At 54.7% G+C, this 24,519-nt stretch overlaps 4 protein-coding genes across 5 annotated transcripts; 1 reads left to right on the forward strand and 3 right to left on the reverse strand.

Annotated features, from left to right (window-relative positions):
• IUM83_07497 lies at positions 1-24,278 on the forward strand (the record flags this gene model as incomplete). 2 transcript variants are annotated; one of them, XM_067931801.1, is made up of 3 exons in its annotated part: positions 1-216; positions 296-316; positions 23,349-24,278. In XM_067931801.1, 3 exons carry the CDS (start codon positions 1-3, stop codon positions 24,276-24,278), a joined length of 1,167 nt encoding a protein of 388 aa, XP_067799162.1. The 2 variants fall into 2 exon arrangements, with proteins under 2 accessions (XP_067799162.1, XP_067799161.1); XM_067931800.1 differs by lacking the exon at positions 23,349-24,278 and adding an exon at positions 1,031-1,242 and having other exon boundaries at positions 296-983.
• IUM83_07498 (papain-like cysteine protease C1) lies at positions 3,117-3,687 on the reverse strand (the record flags this gene model as incomplete). The annotated part of the gene is made up of 3 exons (XM_067931802.1): positions 3,117-3,166; positions 3,249-3,566; positions 3,663-3,687. The coding sequence occupies 3 exons, from the start codon at positions 3,685-3,687 to the stop codon at positions 3,117-3,119; spliced, it is 393 nt and encodes a 130-aa protein (XP_067799156.1).
• IUM83_07499 (uncharacterized protein) lies at positions 6,062-6,538 on the reverse strand (the record flags this gene model as incomplete). Its single annotated transcript, XM_067931803.1, has 1 exon — positions 6,062-6,538. The coding sequence occupies one exon, from the start codon at positions 6,536-6,538 to the stop codon at positions 6,062-6,064; it is 477 nt and encodes a 158-aa protein (XP_067799100.1).
• On the reverse strand, positions 7,700-9,492 carry IUM83_07500 (uncharacterized protein; the record flags this gene model as incomplete). Its single annotated transcript, XM_067931804.1, has 2 exons — positions 7,700-8,479; positions 8,548-9,492. 2 exons carry the CDS (start codon positions 9,490-9,492, stop codon positions 7,700-7,702), a joined length of 1,725 nt encoding a protein of 574 aa, XP_067799058.1.
• Positions 24,279-24,519: the final 241 nt, after the last annotated feature.

Raw genomic sequence — 24,519 nt, forward strand, 5'->3', positions numbered from 1 at the left:
ATGGGACGCCGGCTGACGATCGAGAACAAGCGCGAGCTGATTGACAAGAGCGCAGCGGAGCCTGGCATGACCCATTCAGAGCTAGCGCGGTGGTCCAAGCGAGCATTCCGCTTGCGCAAAGCCCCAGCCCGCAACACAGTATCTGACATACCAAAGAACGCAAGCACTATCAAGAAACCAGAGTACGGTGAGGGCAAACGGCGTAAGCCGCTAAAGGTAAAGGCGCCTGCTTTAGAAAAGAATTTAGAGGAGTGGGTGGGGGCTGTGTCTTAACCGCAAAGCTATCACTAGGAAGGCCGAGCAGATTCGAGAAGATGTAGGCGGGCCTGCGCTCGATGTCGGACTCTCCGTTGGCTGGCTGACCGGGTTTCTCAAGCGGCACAAGCTACGCTACAGACCGCGACACGGCGAGGCTGGCTCTGCTGACGCCGACGTAGCGAGAGAAGGACGCCATGCCATCGAGGAGATCACCGACTGCTACGACGCCCGCGACACCTACAACAAGGACGAGACCGGGCTGTACTACGCAGCCGCGCCTGGGCGGAGTATTTGCACGGCAACAACAAAAGGCGTCAAGAAAAACAAGACTCGGCTAACGCTAGCGCTGACTACCAATGCAGACGGGAGCGACTCGTTCCCCGTTTTGTTTATTGGCAAGGCCCAAAAGCCGCGGTGCTTTGGTAAGAAGACGGCTGAACAGCTCGGCTACCTGTATCGCAAGAGTACCAAGGCCTGGATGAACTCGAAGATCTACCAGAACTGGTTGCTGCAGCTGGACAAGGAGATGCGTGCTGCGAAGCGGCATATCCTGCTGCTGGTTGACAACGTGTCCTCCCATGCTCTCGGCGACATGGTGCTGACGAACATCAAAGTTCAGAAGCTGCCGGCCAATACTACCACCTATCTGCAGCCTCTGGACGCCGGTGTTATTGCGTCCTTCAAGGCACGCTTTAGGTCGTTACAGATTGACCACGGGATCAAAGGTTTGAGGCTGATGCAAATGTTAATGGGCAGTCTGCATACAAAATAGACCAGCTTCAGGCGATGCAATGGAGCTCGCTGTTGTGGTCGTCTACGGAGGCCAAGACGGTGGCGCACTGTTGGCAAAAGACTGGTCTTGCGACTCCCCTTCGTGGAAACGACGAGCCGGACGAAGACGGCGAGGACGAGGGCGTTGAAGAGGGCGATGCCGACGGCGAGATTGTCGATCTGATGCTCAAAGTGGCGTCAATTAGTCTGTAGTGGCTAAATCCTGCAATAATTTTTCATGTACATGAAAAATACACAACAGCTGGTGTCGGAAGTGGTAGTACTACCTATACCTCGCAGGCCCTCAGAAGGAAGGGTCCCGGCCTTTTACGGCGTGACACGAGGGTGCCGGAGCTATACTCCGGCGGGAAGAAATAAATGGAGTGCGCTCTCGCTCCTCCAGTTCCTGGCGACGGCTCGTCGCTACCAATACACCGGCCACTAACTCTTGGCCCTGCCAGGGATGAACACACGCTACACTAGTAGATGTGCCCAGCGACAGTCATAATCCTACCTACCAGGTTTACCTTGAGCTGCAGGTCGTTCACTGCAGGCACCGGTGTCGCCCTTGCGTGGTTGGGAGGAAAAGCTGTTCTGTTATTGTTGCCCGAAGGCTTATCTTGTCTTCTCTTAAGTTTTCTATCGATCAATTCAAATATCAAGTATAAACGCGTCCGTTTTTGGACCGCCAGTTGTAACTCACGACTCTTCGGCGCTTTCTCTGCGACGTGGCGGCGTTACCGACGACTCAAACGGCCGCTGAAACGCCACCGACGACTGGGCGCCGATGACTCATAAGTTCGGATCTTGCCAGTAGGTTTGCACCGTACTTAGCGAGCTGCAACCGCCCACGCTTGACTTGGGACCGTCGACGAGTCATCGTCACCGACCAATTTAGGCCAATCAGCGATCGGGGAGTTTGGTCCAATGACTGGCGATGGGTTGTGACTTGCCAGTTAGCGCCGGCGCCTCCAGTCTTCTTCGCCCCTCGTCCCGCCTTTGGGTTTTGGCTTCGGCTTCATTTCCCGATACCACACCTGTACTCTCTGGTATACGAAAACATTTAGAGAGAACCGACCTTTTTGATGCTCTTGCCGCGGAAGCTGGGGACGAAAATTGTGTCTTTGAAGCCAAGCGCATGATGAACGAATGTCGAGAAGCTATGCTGATGCTATATACGAAGCGGTTCCAAGCGTTGGAGGAGAGTGAGCTGAAATGGGTTGCGTTTTTGGATCCGCGAGTAGCAAAACGAATGTCACATCTGAGCCCGGCGGACACTCCAGGCGCATGCAAGGAAGTCGTAAAAGCAATGACGGCATTGGCTCGAGTCAATTTGCCGAGTGAAAATCGCGAACATTCCACCCCAGTCTCTGTTCAAGCAGAGCAGCAAGTGCGCAATTACATGTACGATCACATGTTTGGCCCTGACATCGTTCCCGCTCGGCCCACGAAGCTGGAAGAAGACTGCGAGAATGAGTTCACTCGCAACCTGGGCGCTGTCACGACTGTGAAGAGTGCCACAAGTCCCTTCGACTGGTGGCGGGTCAATGCTGGCAACTACCCTAATTTGAGCCGGCTAGCGAGAAAGTGGCTCGGAACGGTGGCAACGACAATTCCGTCGGAACGCGCGTTCTCCACGAGCGGAAATATTGTGACAGTCAACCGGAGTAGTCTATCACCAACCTTAGTGAGAGACCTCGTGTTCATAGCTGAAAACTGGCGTGTCGGTCACCAGGAAGAAAGCACACTGGCAAATACATGTGCATGCTCTCAATAAACCTTCTTAATTCCATAGCTTATGTCTACCCCACCATGGCCCAGCCTTGTACCGCACATGAAGCTGAACACGAACGACTTGTAGAACCGGAACGCCTTCTGTTCGACGTCGATAGCCACCGACCCGGGCTGCTCCACCACGGTCACCATAAGTGCGCGTTCGCTCTGCGGGTTCATGTCCTAGAAGCCCTTGACCTGGAGCACTTGCGGTAAAACCTGCGCTTTTGGTCTAGTTCTCTTCCTTGCAAATGCCGCCGTGCTCCGTAATCCAAGGCCATGCGACCTCCATCGTAGTCGCAGTCCACAATCTCCTACTTCGAGACACTCGGCAACTTGCCGCTCGACACAATGGCGGTGGTGCCTTCCACCGCGCCCGTGAACGAACCGCACATGCCCTGGCTCTTGGTGGGCGCACCCCGCCCTTGCTTCATAGTCCACGGCACCTGACACTTCCACACCGCTTCGGAGGCCGTCCGCGCGCGAGGCCAGACACTGCTCCAGTCCCTCGGGCAGTACTAGCCACGTAATTTTGCACTTGAACTCGGCGAACGACATTTTCGAGAGCTCGTTGTACTCCGGCGTGTCCTCAATCGACACGTTCGCGGCGATGTGGTTCTCCAGGCGGCTTGCGAGCACGAGCGCATCCGACAGCGTCACGCCGTGGTCAGTCATCCAGACCGAGAACTGCTGCTGGTGCTTGAGCGGCGACTTGAGAACGTCCGCGAGCGTCAGGCTAGCGCAATTGCTGTTATTGGTAGCATCTGCCTGGCAACACGAGTCAGTGTGCGGGCTTGCATGCCACCATGCGTGATCCATGTCCTTGCCAGGCCTAACCTTCTTTCGGTCTCAAGACTAACCGTTGGGCTTCAGCGGGTAGTCCATCGTGGCGATCGGGCTAAGGGTGGTGGAACACGGCGAGCCTTGGCGTCTGGCGTACGCAGCTAGCGTTCGGGGCCATTTTTGCGGACGAAGCAAGCGGCACCACTGGCACCATTTACTGCCGATTTGATTATGTGTATGTTACACAAATTTTCGTAGCATACTTACTTCAAGTATAGTCGTAAGTGGAGGTTCACAGGTTCAGGGTGGTTTAAACGCGGTCCAACCCCCCGCAGAACGTAGTGGTCGTAGACTATCCGTTCAGCGGTACGTCCCCATCACTAGTCCTTAGGTGGATGCCACTCAAGTGCCATTATTCTCCAATCGAAAAACCTGCTGAATATGATTCAATCGATTAGGTTCAACAGGCGCTTGAGGGGGCTGTGATGTTGAATTACCTGTGCTCAAATCAAATTATGCTGGTGTGTTGACCGATCCAGTTTTTATTAAGTTAAAACCCCTATTATTTCAGATAACTTGTACTCCAGGATAATACCTGTGACAGGTAATTTATCTGATCATTCGAGCGACATCCACGGATTTTTTCCGCGTTTAGGTGACATGCAGTCCTCGTGAAGATGTGGGGTGGTCGCCTCCGTTCATTAAAAAGACAAAGTCGTGCGCCGCACGAAGAGAGCTCTGGAATTTCGTGGCCTAAATTTGAAGCAGATGAAGCAAAGTTACACCCTGTCTCGATTTGCTTATTTCTCGTTGCCTACGCGGCGTGGTCGCGGTCACAGGCAAAGTCTAAAAAAGCCGTGCTTCGCCCTGGATATTCATTTGTGGACCGCACAGCATAACATAGATAGATTCTTGCTGTAGTATAGTACTGCTCTCCTCTTTTCTTTAATAATAACAGGAAATAAGTGGTTTAGTTGTGTCTCCCACCGCGCTACTGCCCCAAACGGATACAATACAGTAATCGGACCTAAAAACAGAACTGCATTTCAATACTAAGTGGGAAATTCGCCTTCACTTTTTACCAGTCAGAGCACTGCTGGAAACCGATACTCTATTAGTAGATAGATAAGACTGGACATGCGTATGGTCTGCACAAGGAACTATGCCAGTAATACAGACGTATTACCTCGCGCGTACCGTACGATGAACCAAAATTGTCCGGGTTATTTGTCAGATAATTTTATTCTGCACCCAATTCGTTGCACTTTCGACACCTAAGTCTCACATTCTGATCGAGAAATATTGGCATTCCATGAATCTTGAGAAATTGCTCTCAAGTCACCTATGTTGTAACGTTTCGTGTTACCAAGAAGCAGTCAAGGTCTAGTGCAATTCACTCGTGGATCATAACATGCATTCTCTTATTTTTCATTTTATTTTCTGCGGATAATGCCGTTTGCGCCCAGGGTTCACTCTAGTTCCCCTCCGTACCTGCAGTTACGGCCGTACTATATATATTTTCTCTTTTAGTGGAATATGATATAGTACTTCGAAGTATCTGTTTACAGAGCTACAGCCGACACTCCCAGATTGAAATTTATGTTGCGCACCTTAGTTTACCTACGTAGGACATCGTTTCTCCCAAGTTTACCAAATAAAACATCCACAGCCTCAACGATAAAAGTGTTGCTTCTCGTGGTCGATGAATGTGAGCGTCATGCCACGTATTTTCTGTTGGGGTAATGGACCTCACAGAGGAATTAGACAGAGGAGGACAGTATGTCATGGACATGTAGTTCTCAAATTTCCAAGTCAGCCTAACCCGTCCCGTCATCTGAAGAGCCAAACCATGAAGCTCCTGCCCTCTATCGTCGTTCACCTTGCTGTCGTGGCTGCCGTGCCCACGCGGGACCTGGGAGAACAAGCTGCTCTGCGTTCTAAGTTTGTGAAGCCATGCGACGTGGATGCCTGTGCCCAGCAACTCCGTCAAAAACATTAACACCAGCAAATACTGCAACCCTCTCAGCGATCATCCCGTGTACAAAACCTTTAAGCTCTGCTGTGTCTAAAGCTGCACGATTAACTCCTGGATGCAGTCTGAGTCATCGGTGGATGTCCCTGCGGATTGTACTCCAGTCCTTGGTCTTTCTTCGTCGCGGCTTACCGTCGGCTCAGCGGTCTCCAGTCCTGGCCCAGCTGCCTCTGGCGTCATGGCTTCATCGTCAGTCGTCGTCACCCCCGTCGAGTCACCGGTAGTAGCGTCGAGGCGTCGGTGATGTTCCTCCGTTATCCATTCTGAGGCATCCATCACCGACGAGTCATCGGCACTGTCACGTCCACTATTGACGAGTGGTTTCTCGCCCGAGTCTTCGTCAGGTAGCTGCAGGATACCTTTAGGCGTCGAGTAAATTGGTCGTTCCACCGCGGGGGGCTGCTTGACCAACCATTGTTGGTAGAGTTCAGCCTCCCTCTTGAGTTACGTCTTGTCCCGTGCGGCAGCGTATGCGAGCACCTGCCACTCCTTGTACTTTGCGAAATCCAGCTGCACGTAGCCGTCAGTCTTCGGTAGCGACCCAATCGGAACCCAGCCTATCACCGGGAAGTGCACAGGACAACTCGCCAGCCGATCTGTGGCGTTGGTTAGTCGAATCCTGACCGGACGTCCCCTGTAGAACTTGGTGACAGTCGGGATGAACGTCTCAGTTCGGCGAATCCATGGCACGTGAGTCGTCGGCTCGGGTTGTCGCCGCTGTAGCTTGAACTCGTCCCATTCGTGGCCCGGTATTTGCATTGGTTCCGTCGGACGGTACGCGACGTGGCTTCCTTCGGCCTCGTCCATCATATTTTGAGTCTTGATCAGCGGGATCATTACTTCGTCGGGAAGCTTGGCCGTCGCGTTTAGGAGGTCCAGTCGGATACCGGCCGGGATCGTAAAGTCGGTGCCAAGCACCATTTCTACCCCGGCGCATGTGGCCCATTATCCAAACTTCGAAGACATAAACGCGCTCCTATCCAAGGGTGACTTTCACCTTCGCTCGGCGAGTCGTCATCATCTTGCCCTTGGTGATCTCTTGTACATCCATGCAACTTCCAAGCCCACTACTTCGCGGAGTTTCTCCGAGATGACACTGACGTTTGCCCCAGTGTCCAGCAATAACCTCGTGCACGAGTCGTCCACGGCTCCGTTCACCAGTGTCCGCATCCTTACGCGCTTGTCAAATTTCTGCGCCGACCACCATCCCATCCGTTCTCCGGCTAAGAGTTGAACTTCCGGAGCGAGTCGTCGGCGCTAGTCTTCTTGTGCGCTTGTCAGCCAGTCTTCGGCAGTATCTCCAATCTCTTCCTTATCATCTTCTTCACACCACACACCTCCACCGAGGCAGTCGCCTCTCTCCTTTTCCAGTTCCGTCGTTTTCATGTCGTTATCTTGCTCAGTCTTCGTCCATTCGCACTCGCCCACGATTGCAAAGATGCACTCTGCTTCAATTGCAGGCTCGGCTAACTGTGGCAGCCCGATTGGGACCAACCCAGTCGTAGTTGGCGGGCTGCCTAGTTTAAATGTCCGAATACAGTAGTTCTTGGAGCTCGGGTGTGAGGTCTTTCTTGTCGACCTTGGACTTGACGATCTTGGTGATTTCTTGGAATACGTCACATTTTCCGACGTCGTGCACTTGTTTGCACAGCTTGCACCGGCGCCGGCAGTAGTGCACCGAGTGATAGAGGCCTCCGCAGGCTGCGCACGGCCCATATTGACGAGGTTTCTCTTCGCGGTAGCCGCGGTTCTGGAACCGATTGTCCCGGCCTTGGCTGCGGCCCGCTGAGCCACCCCTGGGTTGTCGGTTGTCAGACCGGGCGTACGTGCCTTCAGCGGCGACTCAGCGTTCGTTGTCGTTGGCTGCTGCAAGGTAGTGGTCTCTTCCATCTGATGAATAGCTATCACCCCAGTCGTCGCCGTAACGCTGTGAGTCGTCACTGACGTGTTCACTTCCATCTTCGCTGTTGCTGTCGCCATTATATCTGTGGTGTTGTTGCTGCAATTCGCGCCGAGTGTCCCGCGTGTCCCGTCCATGAAGTTCGGCGACGATGCCGGCGACAGATGCTTCTCGTGGCGGCGCTAGTCATCGCGACGTCTGTCGTCACGTCGTCGGGAGGCATCCTGAGCTCGAGCGTGATGCAGCGGCGACTCGCGGGACGAATTGCGCTCGTCAATCTTCAATATCTCTTGGATCATCTCTTCCAACTCATGTCTATCAGAGATGCGCAGGTGGCACAGACGCCGTTCGAGTCCTCGGTCACCGCGAGTCTCGAGGAACCGCTTGACGTGGTCGCGTGCTTTGCGGCCGTTGCTCTCAAACCGAATTCCGACGTTCCTGGCATAGCCATTGAGCCGGTTTAGGTAGTCGCAAACATGTTCCTTGTCTTCGCGCTTGGCTGAGTAGTAGCGAGTCTCCGCTGACTGGCTGAACTGGGAGCAATAGTACTTGATGAAAGCTTCGCTTAAGAGGCTCCACGTTCGCTTGGTCTTCTTGGGTAGTTGTCGGTACCAATGTAGATGGCCGTCCCGAAGACTCAGCTCGAAAGGCATGCACCAATCGTTGGGCGATGCTCGTGTTCCTTTCATCTCGTAGACAAAGGCGCGAAGCCATTGCATCGAGTTCTCGCTCTTGTTCCTGGTGCCCGAAAACGCCTTGATCTGTCCCAGTGGGCGATGCGTTGCCACCTCGATCCTCGGAGTCGCGTTAAGCAACTCGGATTCGGTCACTTCACGGATTTGGCGCAGGTACTCGCCCATCTGCGCTCCCCCATCGCCGGTAAAGTCCGCTTCTTCGTCCGACGAGTCGTCGGGGGCCCGCTGCGGTGGATCGTGCTCCGTCTTGAGTTGCTTTTCGTGCCCCTGGCCGATTTTGAGTCATCGGTGGCGCGTCCAGCGCGGTCTGAGTTGCCCGTAGTTGGTGGAGTCACCTTATGGGAGTCTTGAAAGTACGGGGATCGCTCTCCTGACGCGCTAAACACCCCTCCGGTGGGTTTTCGGCTGGGGTTTTCGCGGATTGTCCTCTTCGGAGTCGTCGGCAGCGGTACGCTAGCCGGGTCGACCACTTCGCGAGTCGCACGAGTCTTCCGCGAGTCGTCCAGAGTGAACGAGTTCACGCCGAAGGCTGTGCGGAGTCGCTTCTTCCATTTCCAGAGCTCCGCGCCTGCTTCGGCCGGCACCCAGCACTCCAGAGTCGACGGCGAAGGGTACTCCAGAGGCCGAAGACCCAATGCTTTCAGAAATCGTTCGATTTCCTTCACCACTTGTTCGATTGTTATGGAATTCACTGGGCGAGCCAACTCGAGACACAAATCGGCCCAAACCGCTTGGCGAGTCATCGTTGGCTCGAATAGCTCACCCCAGTCGCTCGTCTTCATCTCTTCGTAAAGTCGACCGAGAACCTTGTTGGCCGCCGGCGTGTCACCGTTGAGTGGCGGCCGGTTACCGGAGGTTTGCTCGGTCACTTGAGTCGTCAGGACCGGTGACCGTGAGTCGTCGGCGGCGTCTTCAAAGTCTTCCAAGTCGTCATACGCTGGCCCTGGGCCATCCACATCATCCAGTTCATCCGCGAGGTTGCGCGTCACGGAACGCGTGTCATCGTCAAGCTCAACCGCGAGGTTTCGCGACAACGAACGCGTGCCCGCACTGCGTCCCGCAGACACCACCGCATCTTCTGGAGTCTCGGGTGTCACCACCGCTGGCGCAGGCGCCTTCTCCTCCAGGTAGTCGTCGTAGTCTTCATCCATTTCTTCGTCCTTGGCGTCGGATCCAGTCATCGAGTCGTCGAAGCTGACGGTCCGCTCAGCAATCGGGTCGAGGTGCGGCGTGATCAGGGCCGCAGTCGAGTCGTCGCCACCCGTTCCGCCAGTCTTCATTGGAGTTGCTGGTACCGCTGGACGTGATCCTTTCGCCACTTTCTTCTTTCTTCGTCTTTTTTCTTCTTTTTCTTGTTCTTGTTCTTCTTGGTTGCTCGTAAAGTCGATCGACCTGCAGTAGCACGAAATACAGAAGGTCACATCAATCCCGGGTCGCGGCACCAGTTGTCGTGTAGGAACACGCGCTAAATTATATATGGCACACTTTCCCCACCAACAACACCCACCGAATCACCGAAGACTCAATGGGCTTGTTAGGGTAAGTCACCGAAGGCTCAATGGGCTTGTTAGGGTTAGAACCTGAAGGCCCAGGAACTTTCCCTTGAACCGGCTTGATGTTTCCCCCCTGTGTACCGAGCTTCCGCTAGTCGACCGACGGAAGACACAGCGTCACTAGCCACGAGCAAAGGCTAGCACGCTCTCACGCACAAAATATACCTCGCAGGCCCTCAGAAGGAAGGGTCCCGGCCTTTTACGGCGTGATACGAGGGTGCCGGAGGTATACTCCGGCGGGAAGAAATAAATGGAGCGCGCTCTCGCTCCTCCAGTTCCTGGCGACGACTCGTCGCTACCAATACACCGGCCACCTGCCAGGGATGAACACACGCTACACTAGTAGATGTGCCCAGCGACAGTCATAATCCTACCTACCAGGTTTACCTTGAGCTGCAGGTCGTTCACTGCAGGCACCGGTGTCGCCCTTGCGTGGTTGGGAGGAAAAGCTGTTCTGTTATTGTTGCCCGAAGGCTTATCTTGTCTTCTCTTAAGTTTCCCATCGGTCAATACAAATATCAAGTATAAACGCGTCCGTTTCTGGACCGCCAGTTGTAACTCACGACTCTTCGGCGCTTTCTCTGCGACGTGGCGGCGTTACCGACGACTCAAACGGCCGCTGAAACGCCACCGACGACTGGGCGCCGATGACTCATAAGTTCGGATCTTGCCATTAGGTTCGCACAGTACTTAGCGAGCTGCAACCGCCCGCGCTTGACTTGGGACCGTCGACGAGTCATCGTCACCGACCAATTTAGGCCAATGATCAACCGGGGAGTCTTACGCAATGACTGGCGATGACCCTCAACTTGCCATTTAGCATTGACACCTCGAACCTTGTCTCGGCTTCATTTCTCGACACCACAATTGGCATACACGTGCCTAGCATCACGAGGCCGCGTGCCATCTTGATCATTTTTGATATACCCGAAAAGTATTGCGAGCGCGTCTCCATCCCAACTCATATGGACGGACTGGATTGATGCTGTGTTTCCCGCACGACACATTAGACTCCAACTCAACAGTAAAAATGCATGAGCCAAAACCAACTCTTCGTCGTCATGACTGAGGAACGTAGCACAAAGAGATCGTAAAACAGAAAACGACAGAGGTTCTTTTCCATCCTTTAACTTCACGCCAGCATCGTGATTTCGTCGCGCGACGGTGCGCTCCAAGCCTTTAGAAATACCGTCAAATCAGCAGCAAACTCAGGTGTCATTGACCGCCCATATCCTCGGTACAAATGAAACAGACTTGAACACATCGAATCGTAAACTGATTGTCCTAGTTCACCTCCGTTACGGCTCTCAAGTGAGAGCAAGAATTGCTCGAAGTTGTCAGCGCGATGCAGACCAGAATTAGAGGAAATAGGTTAGGGTGCTCAGCCATGACGCGAGCAATGCTGCCTTGCTCTAGCGACGCTATACCCAAGCCGTCATTCTCCAAAGCACCGGCGCGCAAAGCATCAAGGAAACCATCGCACAGGACACTTCTCTGGTTCTCGTAAAGCCACACCACGTATCGACATATTCCACGGGTGTACATCTTCACAGTCTTCTCTCCGATGATATTGTCTTTGACCGTCTTCACCTGGCTAGCATTGTCTTCAGCATCGAGCTCCGTCGCCATGTCGGCAAATAGCTTCAAACGTCGCACACCACTCCGATTAAGTGCGATCACAAGATCGTCACACAAATTCTTGCTACATGTCAGTTTGTGTCTAGCTGAAGGACAGGGAAAAGATGTAGCTAGGTTAGACATCTACCGCAGCCTCGCGCTTCCAACGGGAATGCCCCTGTGCATGTAGTACAGAGCCCCTGTTCTAAGTAACTTCCCATTCTCAAATATACCTCGTTAAGAGGACTGAAGTCTCCGACGCTGTCGACTCTTCTCGGTGGTCTTCCTTTTCAAATCTCCTCACAGTGATTCTATCCGATTGAGTCTTGCATTGCGTATACCGTATGTTGAAACGAACGGCACCACCGCCGACGAGCGCTGGTTATCCAGGAACCTCGATGGGGACTAATATCGTCCCCAAGCGAGCGTGCTACGTGCATGCCACTCAGCTCCCAGAAAGTGGTAGGCTGATTCGCAGCACGCGCTGCGAAGTAGTCACAGGCTAGCTGGATTAGTCACTGCGACGACGCCGTGCGTCAAATGAGCGTCACGGGGCATCCACCCCACCGCTCACTGTCGTGCTTACCGCTGGTACTCCATCTCGTGCGCCGCAGCACCTCAGCATCTCGATAGGCATACGAATCCAGCGCTACGACAGCGGTCTCTCTTTCCACTATTTTTCTTTGGCTGGGACCCGCTCAGTCGCAGCGGAGAGAGCCGGCTCAGAAGCAGGAAGGGATCGATCAGGAATTCCGCCCGCCCAGCAACAGAGACAACAACAAACCAGCGACATCGGTCGTCGTCGCCCGGAACGCCACCAACGTACGCCTGCGGCTGTCACGTCGACCGCTTCGGGGGACAAGTTGAAGCCGCGGTGAGACGAGTTCGGGGACCCATCTCTTCGACTTGGATCCAGTATGGTCTAACTCCCTCAGCCCCAACTTGGGGCTGACCCCCAAGCACCAGAGATTGACAACCAGTTGATAGTTAGTGTCTTGCTCGTTCGTCCTCGAACGAAAAGGAGAATTCAAATATACACGCAAGTCTATCGAAGAAGACGCGAAAAGATCCCGGCCCGAGCCACGAGCTGGGACTTACGCAACTCCTTCGCCAGAATGGTTTGGAGCCTGTACAGCGCTTCAGACGCGGTTTCGCGCTTGAGCGGATCTACAAATACGCACGCGCTCCCGAGCTCTGCCAGCACAATGGGACCCGATTCAGAGAAGACATGGAGACTTCCCTTGGTCCCTTCTGCAGGATGGCCTCCTGCAACGGGCACCAGCTCGAGTCGCAGATTTGTTGCCGCGCCTCGGCGTACGCGGCCGAAAGCATGTCTAGCTCCGACAGCACCACACTGTCACTGAACGAGAACATGTCGGCGTCGGCGCTGTACATCTCACCGCGAATGACCTCGGGGACGATCCACAGAGTCGCGTTCTTGCTCTCTGTGGACGTCCTGTACATCCGCTTGTGTGACGTGCAGAAGTTGGTCACCTTGCCCTTCATCGTTCCATTCAGCAGCACGTCCCTTGACTTGAAGTAGCTGTGGATCCCCGGCGGCGACAGCGAGTGCATGCCGGCCAGCGCACTGCAAATGTGCACTCCGATCTGTGTCTTCTGTCGGTTGAAGCCGATGGCGTGACGCTCGGCTTCGTACCTGTCCAGCTGCGAGCGTGGTCGCCGCCTTCATGAACTCCTGCACCACGCACAGGTCCGACGCGGACGTCCACGTGACACCCACGTGACACCCACGAAGCGCACAAGATACCGATACCAGTGCCAAAGGAATGCTGGGAAGTGGTGTCAATGGATTTCATCACGCGTTTGCCAGTGTTGGAAGGGTTTGATGCAATACTAGTTGCAGTGGACAAGTTGTCCAAGCGAGCGAAGTATGCACTAACGTATTCGACAGCTGACGCGAAGGACACGGCTAAAGTGTTCTTTGATGCAGTTGTTCGGCATCACGGATTGCCGAAGGTAATCATCATTGATCGCGACTCGAAGTTCATCTCGGACTTCTGGAAGTCATTGATGAAGTTGATGGATATCAAACTCAGCATGACAACTGCGCACCGAGCCCAGGCAGACCGAACGGCGGCTGGAACGCCTTTGCAATAAAGATGAAGGCCGCCGAAGACTCGGCAGAGCAGTGCCGACGACTCGAGTCGTCACCTCACCTACCAGGCACTACAGCGACGACTCGAACCAAGTTTGCAGCCGCCCGCGATGACTCGGAGACGACTGAGCAGCACATTACTTGGCTCATTAACAGCCCAGAGGCCGATATGTTTACGACCAACGAAGCCGACGAGTCGTTTCTGGCGCCTGTGTTCGACCGGCGATCCTTCGTGGACGATATCTGTGTCAGTGGCGACGACTTCGACAGTTGTTTGGCGACGCTGGATCGACTCCTCAGTCGTTTGAAGAGTGCCGGATCAGCGTCAGCTTTACCAAGAGTACTTTCGTGCAAGGACGCGTCGACTTCCTGTCCCATGAGGTGTCAAAAGACGGCATTCGCCCTGACGCGAAGAAGCTGGACGCGATCACTAAGCTGTCATTCCCACCAACGCAGAAGGGAATGTAGTCTTTCCTAGCTGCGCCGAATTATTACAGCCGCTTCATCCAAGACTTCGCTGTCTACGGTGCGGCGCTGTACCAGCTGAAAGAAGACGATTTCGCACCGGAGGGTAATCTCACAGTTGCCCGCCGGAGTTTCCAAGCTCTCCAAGACAAGGTTGCGGCAGCGCCGATACTCCGCCACTTCAACCGCACGAAGGAAGTGCACGTCATGCTGTTCGCAATGAGTGGGCGTTGAGCTCCACGCTGCTACAGCTGCATGATGACAAGTTGCACCCTGTTCGATTCTGCGGACGTGTATTGAAGGAGGCCGAGATGAACTATCACGCGGCGGAGAAAGAGGTGCTAGCGCTGTTGCTACTACTGAAGACTTGCTACACCCAGTTGACAGGACGGACAATACGAGTCTACACTCACTTCTCCACATTGGAGTGGATTACCAAGTCGAAGTCACTCTTTGGGAGAGCTGTACAATTTGCGGTATTTCTCTCTCCATGGCATCTGATCGTCCAACGAGTCAAGGAGACGAATTGCGCCTTCACCCAGTTGCTCCAGTCGACGGTGACCAATTTTGTGGATCTCGATGACTCACTGGAACTGGTTGCCCCGCCGACTAAAGGCTCACCGCTGATTCGCATGGACCCAAACTTGCTTTATGCACGCCTACAGACGACTCACACATGCTTCGTGGTCTCTTTCGACGGGTCAGCAAAGACTGAGAAGTATGGTGGTTACGGCAGTTGTTCATGGATCGTTTGGAGCCTTCCGGAGTGGAAAATAGTTATTGCAGCGAACGCTTACCTCGAGAAAACCACGGTCAACATCGCTGAGTACACCGGTATGAACAACGGCGTTCTTGCCGCGATCGAACACGGTGCCGAAGCCTCAGTGGTCGTGGGAGACTCGGGACTCGCGATCCAGCAATCCCTAGGGGTGATAGCTTGCCGGAAGGAGTCACTGATGGCACAGCTGAATCATCACAAGGAGATCACGGCACGGTTGCGGTGAGTCAAATACCTGCATGTGGTACGCGAATACAATGCAGCCGCGGACTCGTTAGCAACAGAAGCCTTGGAGTCAAAGGTTTCCAAGGTCATTCTGAGCGAAAACCGGAAAGCAGAGTTGACCGGACTTAATCGGACACAAGAAGTGATCTACGAGTCGCCGCCACAAGGATCAGAAGCTCAAAACCTGGTTACAGGAGGCTCTATTCAAATTCTGGACGGCGGCTCAACATTGAAACGCAAGACATTTGCTGATTTCGTGCGTCCAGAGCCTGGCGTGCTACTGGCGATGACTCGGGCGCAGACCAAGAGCAAGAAAAAACATGTCCGATTCACACACGACAAGCCGAAGCCACCGCCGAAGACTAACCCTAACCGGAAACCTCCCGAGATTCAATCTACAGAAACGACTCAAGCTCCACCAGCAGCTCCTAACGCACAAGCCATTGGTCCGGTGGAAGTCCAAGAGGAGAGACGACGGCGCATAGCTGCTGCACAAGACGAAGAATTACGATGGGCTTACCTGAAGACCTTGTTACGTGGAGATGTCGAGAAACTTGGATACCGAGCCGCCAGAGATGCATGGAAAATCACAGATAAGTTCGTGTTGTCGGAGGACAATTTTGCTACACTACATAGGAACGAGTCATCGGCGTGACGCTGAGTCGCAAGAGGAGATCTCGTTGCGTCTTGTGGTACCCATCACGATGATTCAAGAAGTGCTCCAGAATTGTCACGACTCGCTGGAAGGTGTCCATCAGGGTGTGGTGAGAACCTACCAGCGAGTCAAGCGAGATTAGTACTGGTTGGGACTCTACACCGACGTGGAAAAGCACGTGAAGTCGTGCCCCGACTGCAGCACTAGCAAAAGCCGCCCCCAACTGAAAGGAGACTCTCCTGGCAACGTGCCGGCGGAACGGCCTTTCCAGATAGTGTCTATGGACTTCGTGATACCACTGCCGAAGACTCGGAGGGGCAACACAGCCCTCCTGCTCTTCCAATGTTCTTTTACGGGTTTCATCATTGCGAAAGCCATAACGGATACGGGCGCACTCAAGGTGGCACAAGCATTCGAGGAATGCATATACCGACGATTCGGTGCGCCATCACTCATCCGCCATGACTGCGACCCACGGTTCGTGAGCGAAGTGTTCCAAGCGTTTGCAGAAATGATGCAGTCAAGGTCCCGAGCAACGCTGATTTACCGGCCGCAAGCCAACGGACAGCAAGAACGGTCAGTCAAACCTGTAATGCAATCCGTCAAGGTATACGCCGAAGACCCGCTCCAACAAGACTGGGACAAGATCGTGAAGCGCTTAGTCTTCGTCATCAACAACTCACAAGACACGACTCGGAAGGAAACACTATTCTACTTGGTGCACGGGTGGGATGCCCAGTCAACGCTAAAAGCCATGGCATCCTCGCTCCGACACGGCACGCCGAAGCAGTCAGACGCACTCGCGTGGCGCCACGAAGTCAACAGACAACAACAGATTGCTATGGAGATGGCCAGGGAATATCAAGCCACCGAGAAGACTCGCAGAGCACAGAAACACAACGCCAAACTAAGCGGGAAAGAGAAGACGATACTGGCGAAGACTCGGGATTCCGAGTCGTCGGCGGCAGCACAAGACCAACCATCTACGGGACAAGATACCCCCGTCCCAAGTGACTTGTCGCCCAAACCAAGTACGCATGAGCCACCGACGACTCGCGAGTCGTCGACGAGTGCCCCAAACCAACCGTTTGCGGGACAGGGGGCACATATCTCTCGGGACAGGGTGGATCCACCGAAGACTGGCGGAATTGAGCCGATTGCAGGTCGGAAATCAATGCTGCAGGCTCCGTTTGATGTCGGCTGCAGGGTCCGGTTGTTCATGGAGAGAGTCAAGCCCGGCGTTACCAAGAAACTGGCACACCGGTGGCATGGACCCTTCAGGATCAAAAAGAGGATCGAAGACTATGCCTTCGAACTCGAGTTACCGAACCGCAGTGGATACCAATTTTATCCAGTCGTCCATATCTCCCGACTGAAGCTTGTTGATGAGTTTGGCGATCGACCGAAGACTTGTCTCGCGCTCGGAATTGTCGACGACACGCGGCTAGACTTTGACGATGAGCTGCTCCCTGAAGACAGCTGGGAGCCGGATCACGTGGCAGGAGAATATGAAGTTGAAGCCATCCTCGACGACCGTGTGCCGTTGTCCACGGGAACTGAGAGAGCAGTGCGCAAGTTCAGAGTCAAATGGGTCGGCTACGATGAACCAACGTGGGAGCCAGCCGCTAACCTTTCCCGCGGCGGGCTCCTCTACGATTACCTGCGGCGCAAAAGAAGCGATCAGCGCCTGCAGATGGTTCCAGTCGCTGACGAAGACTACGTGGCCATGAGTCACCACCATGATGACCTGTACTTGGGGCAACGCAGCCCAAGACCACAGTCGAAAACAGCTACTGCAGCATTACCTTTTGCATTTGAAATATTAAACGCTACCAGAGACGGACAGCAAATCGACTACAACTCAGAAGCGAGACAGGAAATGAAAGCCAAATGGATAGAAGACGCTGCCGACGACTCGCTTTAACTCAACTTCAACTCACTCGTGATCCGAAGCAACAGCTGCACGAGCCAGGACGCCAAGCAGATCCGAGTCGCCGGAACCACCAGCAGTGTCGGAGGTTTGTTTCTCTGGGGCAGATGCAGCGCTTGGCGAAGACTCAGACGCTGCAGTAACACGGGTATCACCAAATCCGGCAATTAATCCTGCGCAGCCGATGCCGTCACCGCAGCCTTGAATCCCGCCTGCTCACGAAGACGCTGATAGGACAGACTCTCAGCGTCGCCAGCCTTCACCCGATTCTTCAGTCGGGATGGCATCTCCGTGTACGCATCGATCACTCCTCGGAGGTCCTCCACCTCTACGACGTAGCGCACCTCCAGGACGCGCGGGCGCTTGGCCTCCTTCTTGGTCTGCTCGAACTCTGCGCACGCCTGCTCAAGGAAGGTCAGAACATCCCCGTGCGAGTATAACTCTCTCCTCATAGCGTTTTCAGCGGCAGCGCGCGTGGACTCGGCGGCGTGCAGTTGTTCCCGCATCACGTCCATGTCCAGCGTCACGTCGTCGTGCATGTTCATGTCGGGAGTGGTCGCCGCTACCACGTTATCCAGCGAGTGAGTGGCAGCCAAGCGACAACCAACGTGACGATCCCCGTGGATGTTAGGAACTGGTGCAGACGGACGGTGAGTCGTCCGAGAGATTCAAACCGAGGATCCAGCACTGCTATCGCGCACTCCGACGACTCAGCGCAAGCTTCCATGACGGGCAGCTCGAAGGAATCACACGATACAGCATCGCCAGAAGCCTGTGAGTCGCCGGTGGCGGGTGGACCGGTACCTACATTCGAAGCGGAACACGCAGTCACCGCAGGCGACAATTGGCTTGTACTTGCGTCGCCGGCGGCATCTCTGACGGGCATATCAACAGAAGGAACAGCCTGGAAGCCCAAAGAAGAAGACAACGACAGTGAGCATGAGCACAAGAAGCTGAATCCAGTAGAGCGAGTCGACGGGACGTACCAGAGAAGCAGCGCAAGTGGCAGTCGGCGACGCAGACAAGCCTAGCAGACGTCGGGGAAGCCTGGCTGGTGGGTCGCCACCAGCAGTTGAACTTAACCGCGGAGACGACAAACCAACCCGCAACACCGCAGCAAGAACATGCCAGGGTTAGTGCTCCATGCGGGAACGGTCAGAGCAAAATGTGACGACGACTTACCGTGGACGAGCTGCCGGACGACTCTGCAACGCTGCCGTCTCCAGAGGCCGCTGACTGAAAGTACCTGGAGTAGTAGAACAAGTCCCAACAGATACTAGCGCGCTCTACGAGCCGGACGAAGGCTCAGCAAGACCACCGTCAGCAATGGACACGAGACGTGAGAAGCCGAGAGCAATTTTACTGAGTTCGACGACAGAGGGAGACCACAACGTTTGAACGCGGAGTCTAAGGCAGCCCGAGCAGCGCGCGAGTCACTGGCCATGGCGACAGGAACACCCTGACGCTCACCGTGTCACGGTTGGGGCTGTTGTGGTGTCGAAAAATGAAGCCGAGACAAGATTCGAGGTGTCAATGCTAAATGGCAAGTTGAGGGTCATCGCCAGTCATTGCGTAAGACTCCCCGGTTGATCATTGGCCTAAATTGGTCGGTGACGATGACTCGTCGACGGTCCCAAGTCAAGCGCGGGCGGTTGCAGCTCGCTAAGTACTGTGCGAACCTACTGGCAAGATCCGAACTTATGAGTCATCGGCGCCCAGTCGTCGGTGGCGTTTCAGCGGCCGTTTGAGTCGTCGGTAACGCCGCCACGTCGCAGAGAAAGCGCCGAAGAGTCGTGAGTTACAACTGGCGGTCCAAAAACGGACGCGTTTATACTTGATATTTGTATTGACCGATGGGAAACTTAAGAGAAGACAAGATAAGCCTTCGGGCAACAATAACAGAACAGCTTTTCCTCCCAACCACGCAAGGGCGACACCGGTGCCTGCAGTGAACGACCTGCAGCTCAAGGTAAACCTGGTAGGTAGGATTATGACTGTCGCTGGGCACATCTACTAGTGTAGCGTGTGTTCATCCCTGGCAGGTGGCCGGTGTATTGGTAGCGACGAGTCGTCGCCAGGAACTGGAGGAGCGAGAGCGCGCTCCATTTATTTCTTCCCGCCGGAGTATAGCTCCGGCACCCTCGTATCACGCCGTAAAAGGCCGGGACCCTTCCTTCTGAGGGCCTGCGAGGTATATTTTGTGTGTGAGAGCGTGCTAGCCTTTGCTCGTGGCTAGTGACGCTGTGTCTTCCGTCGGTCGACTAGCGGAAGCTCGGTACACAGGGGGGAAACATCAACCCGGTTCAAGGGAAAGTTCCTGGGCCTTCAGGTTCTAACCCTAACAAGCCCATTGAGTCTTCGGTGACTTGGTGGGTGTTGTTGGTGGGGAAAGTGTGCCTTATATAAATTAGCGCGTGTTCCTACACGACACAATCCATTCATCCCGGAAATTTGCCCTGTGCTGGCGGTAGCAATATACGCTGCAGTTCTTGGAATCACCGATTCAAAGATCTTCCCCGGAGGTAACCAGTACGGCCGTTTCTCGAAAACCTTAAAACGAGTGATGGAGAAAGATGAAATGAAAGTATTGCTTGAAAACGAGGGGTTGTTACCGTCTGATATCGGGACTCATTCAGCTTGTAAAGGATCCGCAACTTTAATCTTCATCGTGCTCAAACGGAGGTCCTTCGGCTGCAGCAATTTGCATCAGGGCTGGGTGGAAATTACCAGGCGTATAAGATACTTACATTCGTTGCGAGGCCGACGGTGATCACATTGTAGGGCGCTATGTGGCTGGGCTACCATTTGATGATCCTGGGTTCGCTATACTATCGCCCTTTTTCCCCGATGTCGACGACTTTGTTCGCGATAGTATTAATTTGTGCTTTAAGAATTTGCCACCTCATTTATTACGAACTGGAGAATTTCTTATGGCGTCTCTAGTTTATCACAGCGAATATCTACGCCCAACACTGAGTGCACAACACCCTTTGTTCCGCAATGCCCTTTTCGGAAACGCCAGGCTCGTGTCCCAGTTGCAACAACGACTGGTTTGTCGGACAGCACGTGTATCGGACCGAATGAGGCCCACTGGGGTTCCCCCGCACGTTCATTTGCTGGTAGCGATGAAGAAGCAAGCGGAACAACTACAGCAATTATCGCTGTCTGTTGGTGAGTTAGCGCCGACCGTGGTGGAGCTAATGAAGCCAGAAATGTCGCGCTGTCAAAACTCTGCGTCAACCCGAGAGGTCACCGCAAGTGTATCGTGGGCGCTTTCTGATTGCGGAATATTCGATCTTGTTCAATCCGTTCGAAATCATCTACCTTGTCAGTTTGAACGCAGTGTCGAACCTGATGAATCTCACGACCGACCCGCCAGTGAACTTAGCCACGGATCTCACACTGCTACAACAAATCTTTCTCTTGTTAACGAAAGATTTACACGAGCACAACCCGAATTTGATATTCCCAGCATGTCTTTGATGTGTGCTTGGGAGCACTGGTGCTGTGGCGACCCATCTGGGCAAGCTGGCCCGTACCGAGTTTTGCAATGGCAGGACCTCACCTCCAGTAAGATGCGAAAAAAATATCAAACTATCGCTGTATGATGATGGAGGTACAAGCCAAAATACCTAGAAGCACCTAGCGTTCAACAAGCGCGCGAGATGCTTCAAGGTGTGATCGCAGAGCTTCCGATCAGCGATGTCACGCCAACAAACCGTCAAAGGCGGAAGGATCAGCTAAAATGGTCTAGTGCCCTGAATGAAATCCGGCAACATCGTCGCAGATCGAGTCGCGAAACATAGTTTAGCAACAGATTTACTCAATATGTAGACAGGAGTGCATGAATCGAATTTGTCTTACCTGTCGCGACCATTTTACTTGGAGGTTGTGCTAGACGCTGTATATGCATTTCTACCAGCGCGGATGGCCGACATCGTAACCTCGTTGGGGTTATGCAGGTGGCCATGTCGATGTCCGTCCTTGACTTCCTGCCGTCACGCGCACCGCTTACTCAATTCAGTAGCGTTTAATCTTACGCTGCTCGACGAGGCAGTGCTCGTGTTTGTCCAGCGTTTGTAATACGGGGTGGTATTGAGTTTCGTGTATTACAGTAGCTATCTGACGCCAACAAATTCGTGAGAACTCTGGATTGTCGCTCAGAGTAACAGTGGTTGTATCGAAAAGTCGCCAGGGGTAAAACGAATTCGTGTGCGCACAAACGCACAAGAAACACAAAAGTTTTCTTACAAAAAGGAAGTCAGACGCCAACAAATTCAAGAGAATGTAGCATTCGCACTAACGCATATCATCCCATAGTGCGTTTCATCTTGCCAAACTAGGCAATCACCGGGGTCATGCACCGTAGACCTCTTGCCAATTCTATTAGCAACCATCAGCTTCGTAGCTAAATCGAACAGCCATCCAGGCTTAAGTGACAGCGATCTACAGTTATTAGCGCCTGACTGTATTATCATATACTCCTTTTCGCACGCTCACTGCAAAATCCAGAGCGAAGCTCGGCTTTGTGAGTAACCTGGGATCAGCCACTCATCACGGGAACATCTTAGAAACTTTGCGATATGTTGAAGCGCCCTACATGATGGACAGCGTCGAACTTGACCTTGGTGAGTCGTTCGCTCTCGTCCCACAAGTTCTTGGCCGCGGCCTCGTCGTGAGCGATAGCGAGGGCCTGGACGCGCTTGGGTGGGCCCTTGATCTCCCACAACCTGCTGGCCCCGTAGTAGTAGTCGCTTTCGACGTCGGCCCCAGTGGCGGCGTCCACGCTGTCGACAGCGTGGGCAGCGTCCCCGTCGGGACGTCTTGGCGCAGGGGAATCATCCCGCCAATGCGCCACATGAGCTTGCTGATTCTGCTGCCTTCCGTGGCCGGCGCGTCCATGAGGTTGGTCGCCGTGACTCCGGGATGACAAGCCACTGCAACGACATCCGTGATGTTTCGGGCGCGCAGACGTCGACCCAACTCGAACGTGAAGAGCAGGTTGCACAACTTGGACTCGGCGTACACACGCAGCGCTCGGTAGTTCTTCTCGTCCGCGTGCATGATGCCGGCGCCCGACACGAAGCGAGCGAGCGTGGCGTCCTTGTGCGCGATACTGCTTACTTTCACCACCCGCGACGGTGTGCTCTGCTTCAGCAGCGGAAACAGCTTTGCTGTCAACGCGAAGTAGCCCAAGTGGTTCGTGGCGAATTGGCGTTCATAGCCATCGACGGTCGTGCTGAACGGAACCGCCATCACGCCGGCGTTGTTGATCAGCAGATGCAGTCGGTCGTGGGTCGCCTTGATCTCGTCCGCGAACTTGTTGGCGCTGCTGAGGTCGCTCACGTCCAGCTGCATGAACTTGACGGTGCCGGCGTCAGAACTGGCAGCGAGAGCTTCGCGCAGCCGTAGCTCGGCCTGCTTGCCTCGCGCTTTGCTTCGACAGGCCAGCACCACGTCGGCACCCTTGCGAGCCAACTCGAGTGCGGCCTGGTAACCGATGCCCGAGTTGGCGCCCGTGATGACCACGAGCTTGCCGCGCTGTGATGCAATGTCGTTAGCGCTCCAGGTGTCGGACGAGACTCGGCGGCCACGCTGTTGCTGCTGCCCATGACGCCTCTCCGCGGCTATGGACAGGAACAGACGCGATGCCGTTGAAGAGACCGTCGGATGGACCATCGCAATGCATTCGAGAATCTGCCACGCAGGACGCGCAGGACGAAGCACCGACTGGCTGTAGATCATGAGCGACTTGAGCTCCCGCACACCTGTGCCCAAACACTGGGACGCCTCGCAGATCCCGTCGCAGAAGGGCCGCGTCGTGGTGGTCACGGGCGCCAACTCGGGCATCGGCTTCGAGACGGCCCTGGAGCTCGCGCGCAAGGGCGCGGACGTGGTGCTGGCCTGTCGCAATGAGCAACGCGGCCGCGAAGCCGAGACCAAGCTGCGCGAGACGCTGGCGGCCACCCCCGAGGCCGGCAAGGTGACATTCGTCAAGCTGGACCTGGGCGACCTCGCCAGCGTCAAGAAGTTCGCGGCCGACTTCAAGCAGAACCACGACCGCCTCGACTTGCTCATCAACAACGCCGGTATTATGGGCGGAGTCTATGGCCTCTCGGCCGACGGCTACGAGCGACAGTTCGCCACCAATCACCTCGGCCACTTCGCCCTGACGGCGCAGCTCTTCCCGCTGCTCAAGAGGAGCACGCCGTCGCGGGTGGTGAACGTGAGCTCCATGATGCACCGGTCGGCCCCGACCTGGAACGAGGACGACATCATGGTCACGAGCGAGGACAAATACCGTGAGATGGACAACTACGGCGTCACCAAGCTCAGCAACATCCTCTTCTCCACGGAGTTGTCCCGCCGCATCAAGGCCGCGGGGGTGGGCGGCGTCACATCCGTGGCCTGCCACCCAGGCATCACGGCCACCAGTCTGGCCACGGCGTCCGCCGCCAACTCGAGCGGCTGGTTGTGGTGGCTGGTGTACAAGGTCACGGACTGGTCTCCGCGCCAGAGCTGCTCCATGGGCGCGCTACCAACGCTGTACGCGGCGACCGGCAGCGAAGTCGAGGGCGGCGACTTCTTCGGACCCAAACACCTCAAGACCTTCGGATACCCTGTGCGCGAGGACCCGTCCGAGCTGAGCAAGTCCGAGTCGGGGGCCAAGAAGCTGTGGACCTTGAGCGAGAGACTCACGAAGCTGTCGTTCGACATTGAGAAGTAAGGCGCTGTGGAAGGGAAGACAAGACAAGTATCCGAAATGGCTGTAACGAAGTGTCGTGAACGGGACGGACATCTATTGAGATCGTTGGCATTAACGAGATACCAGGCTTAAATCACGCTAATTGTTTTCACTATGAGCACGTACATGTGCACCGCGACATGACGTTGGCAGATGAGCTAGACAATACCGTTGGAGGTGGTGGACAACCTTTCCCAATGTCCTCGTCCCTGTTGTGCGTTTC

The sequence above is a fragment of the Phytophthora cinnamomi genome (assembly GCF_018691715.1).
Source record: "Phytophthora cinnamomi strain GKB4 chromosome Unknown Contig6, whole genome shotgun sequence".
Classification (NCBI taxonomy): Eukaryota; Oomycota; class Peronosporomycetes; order Peronosporales; family Peronosporaceae; genus Phytophthora; species Phytophthora cinnamomi.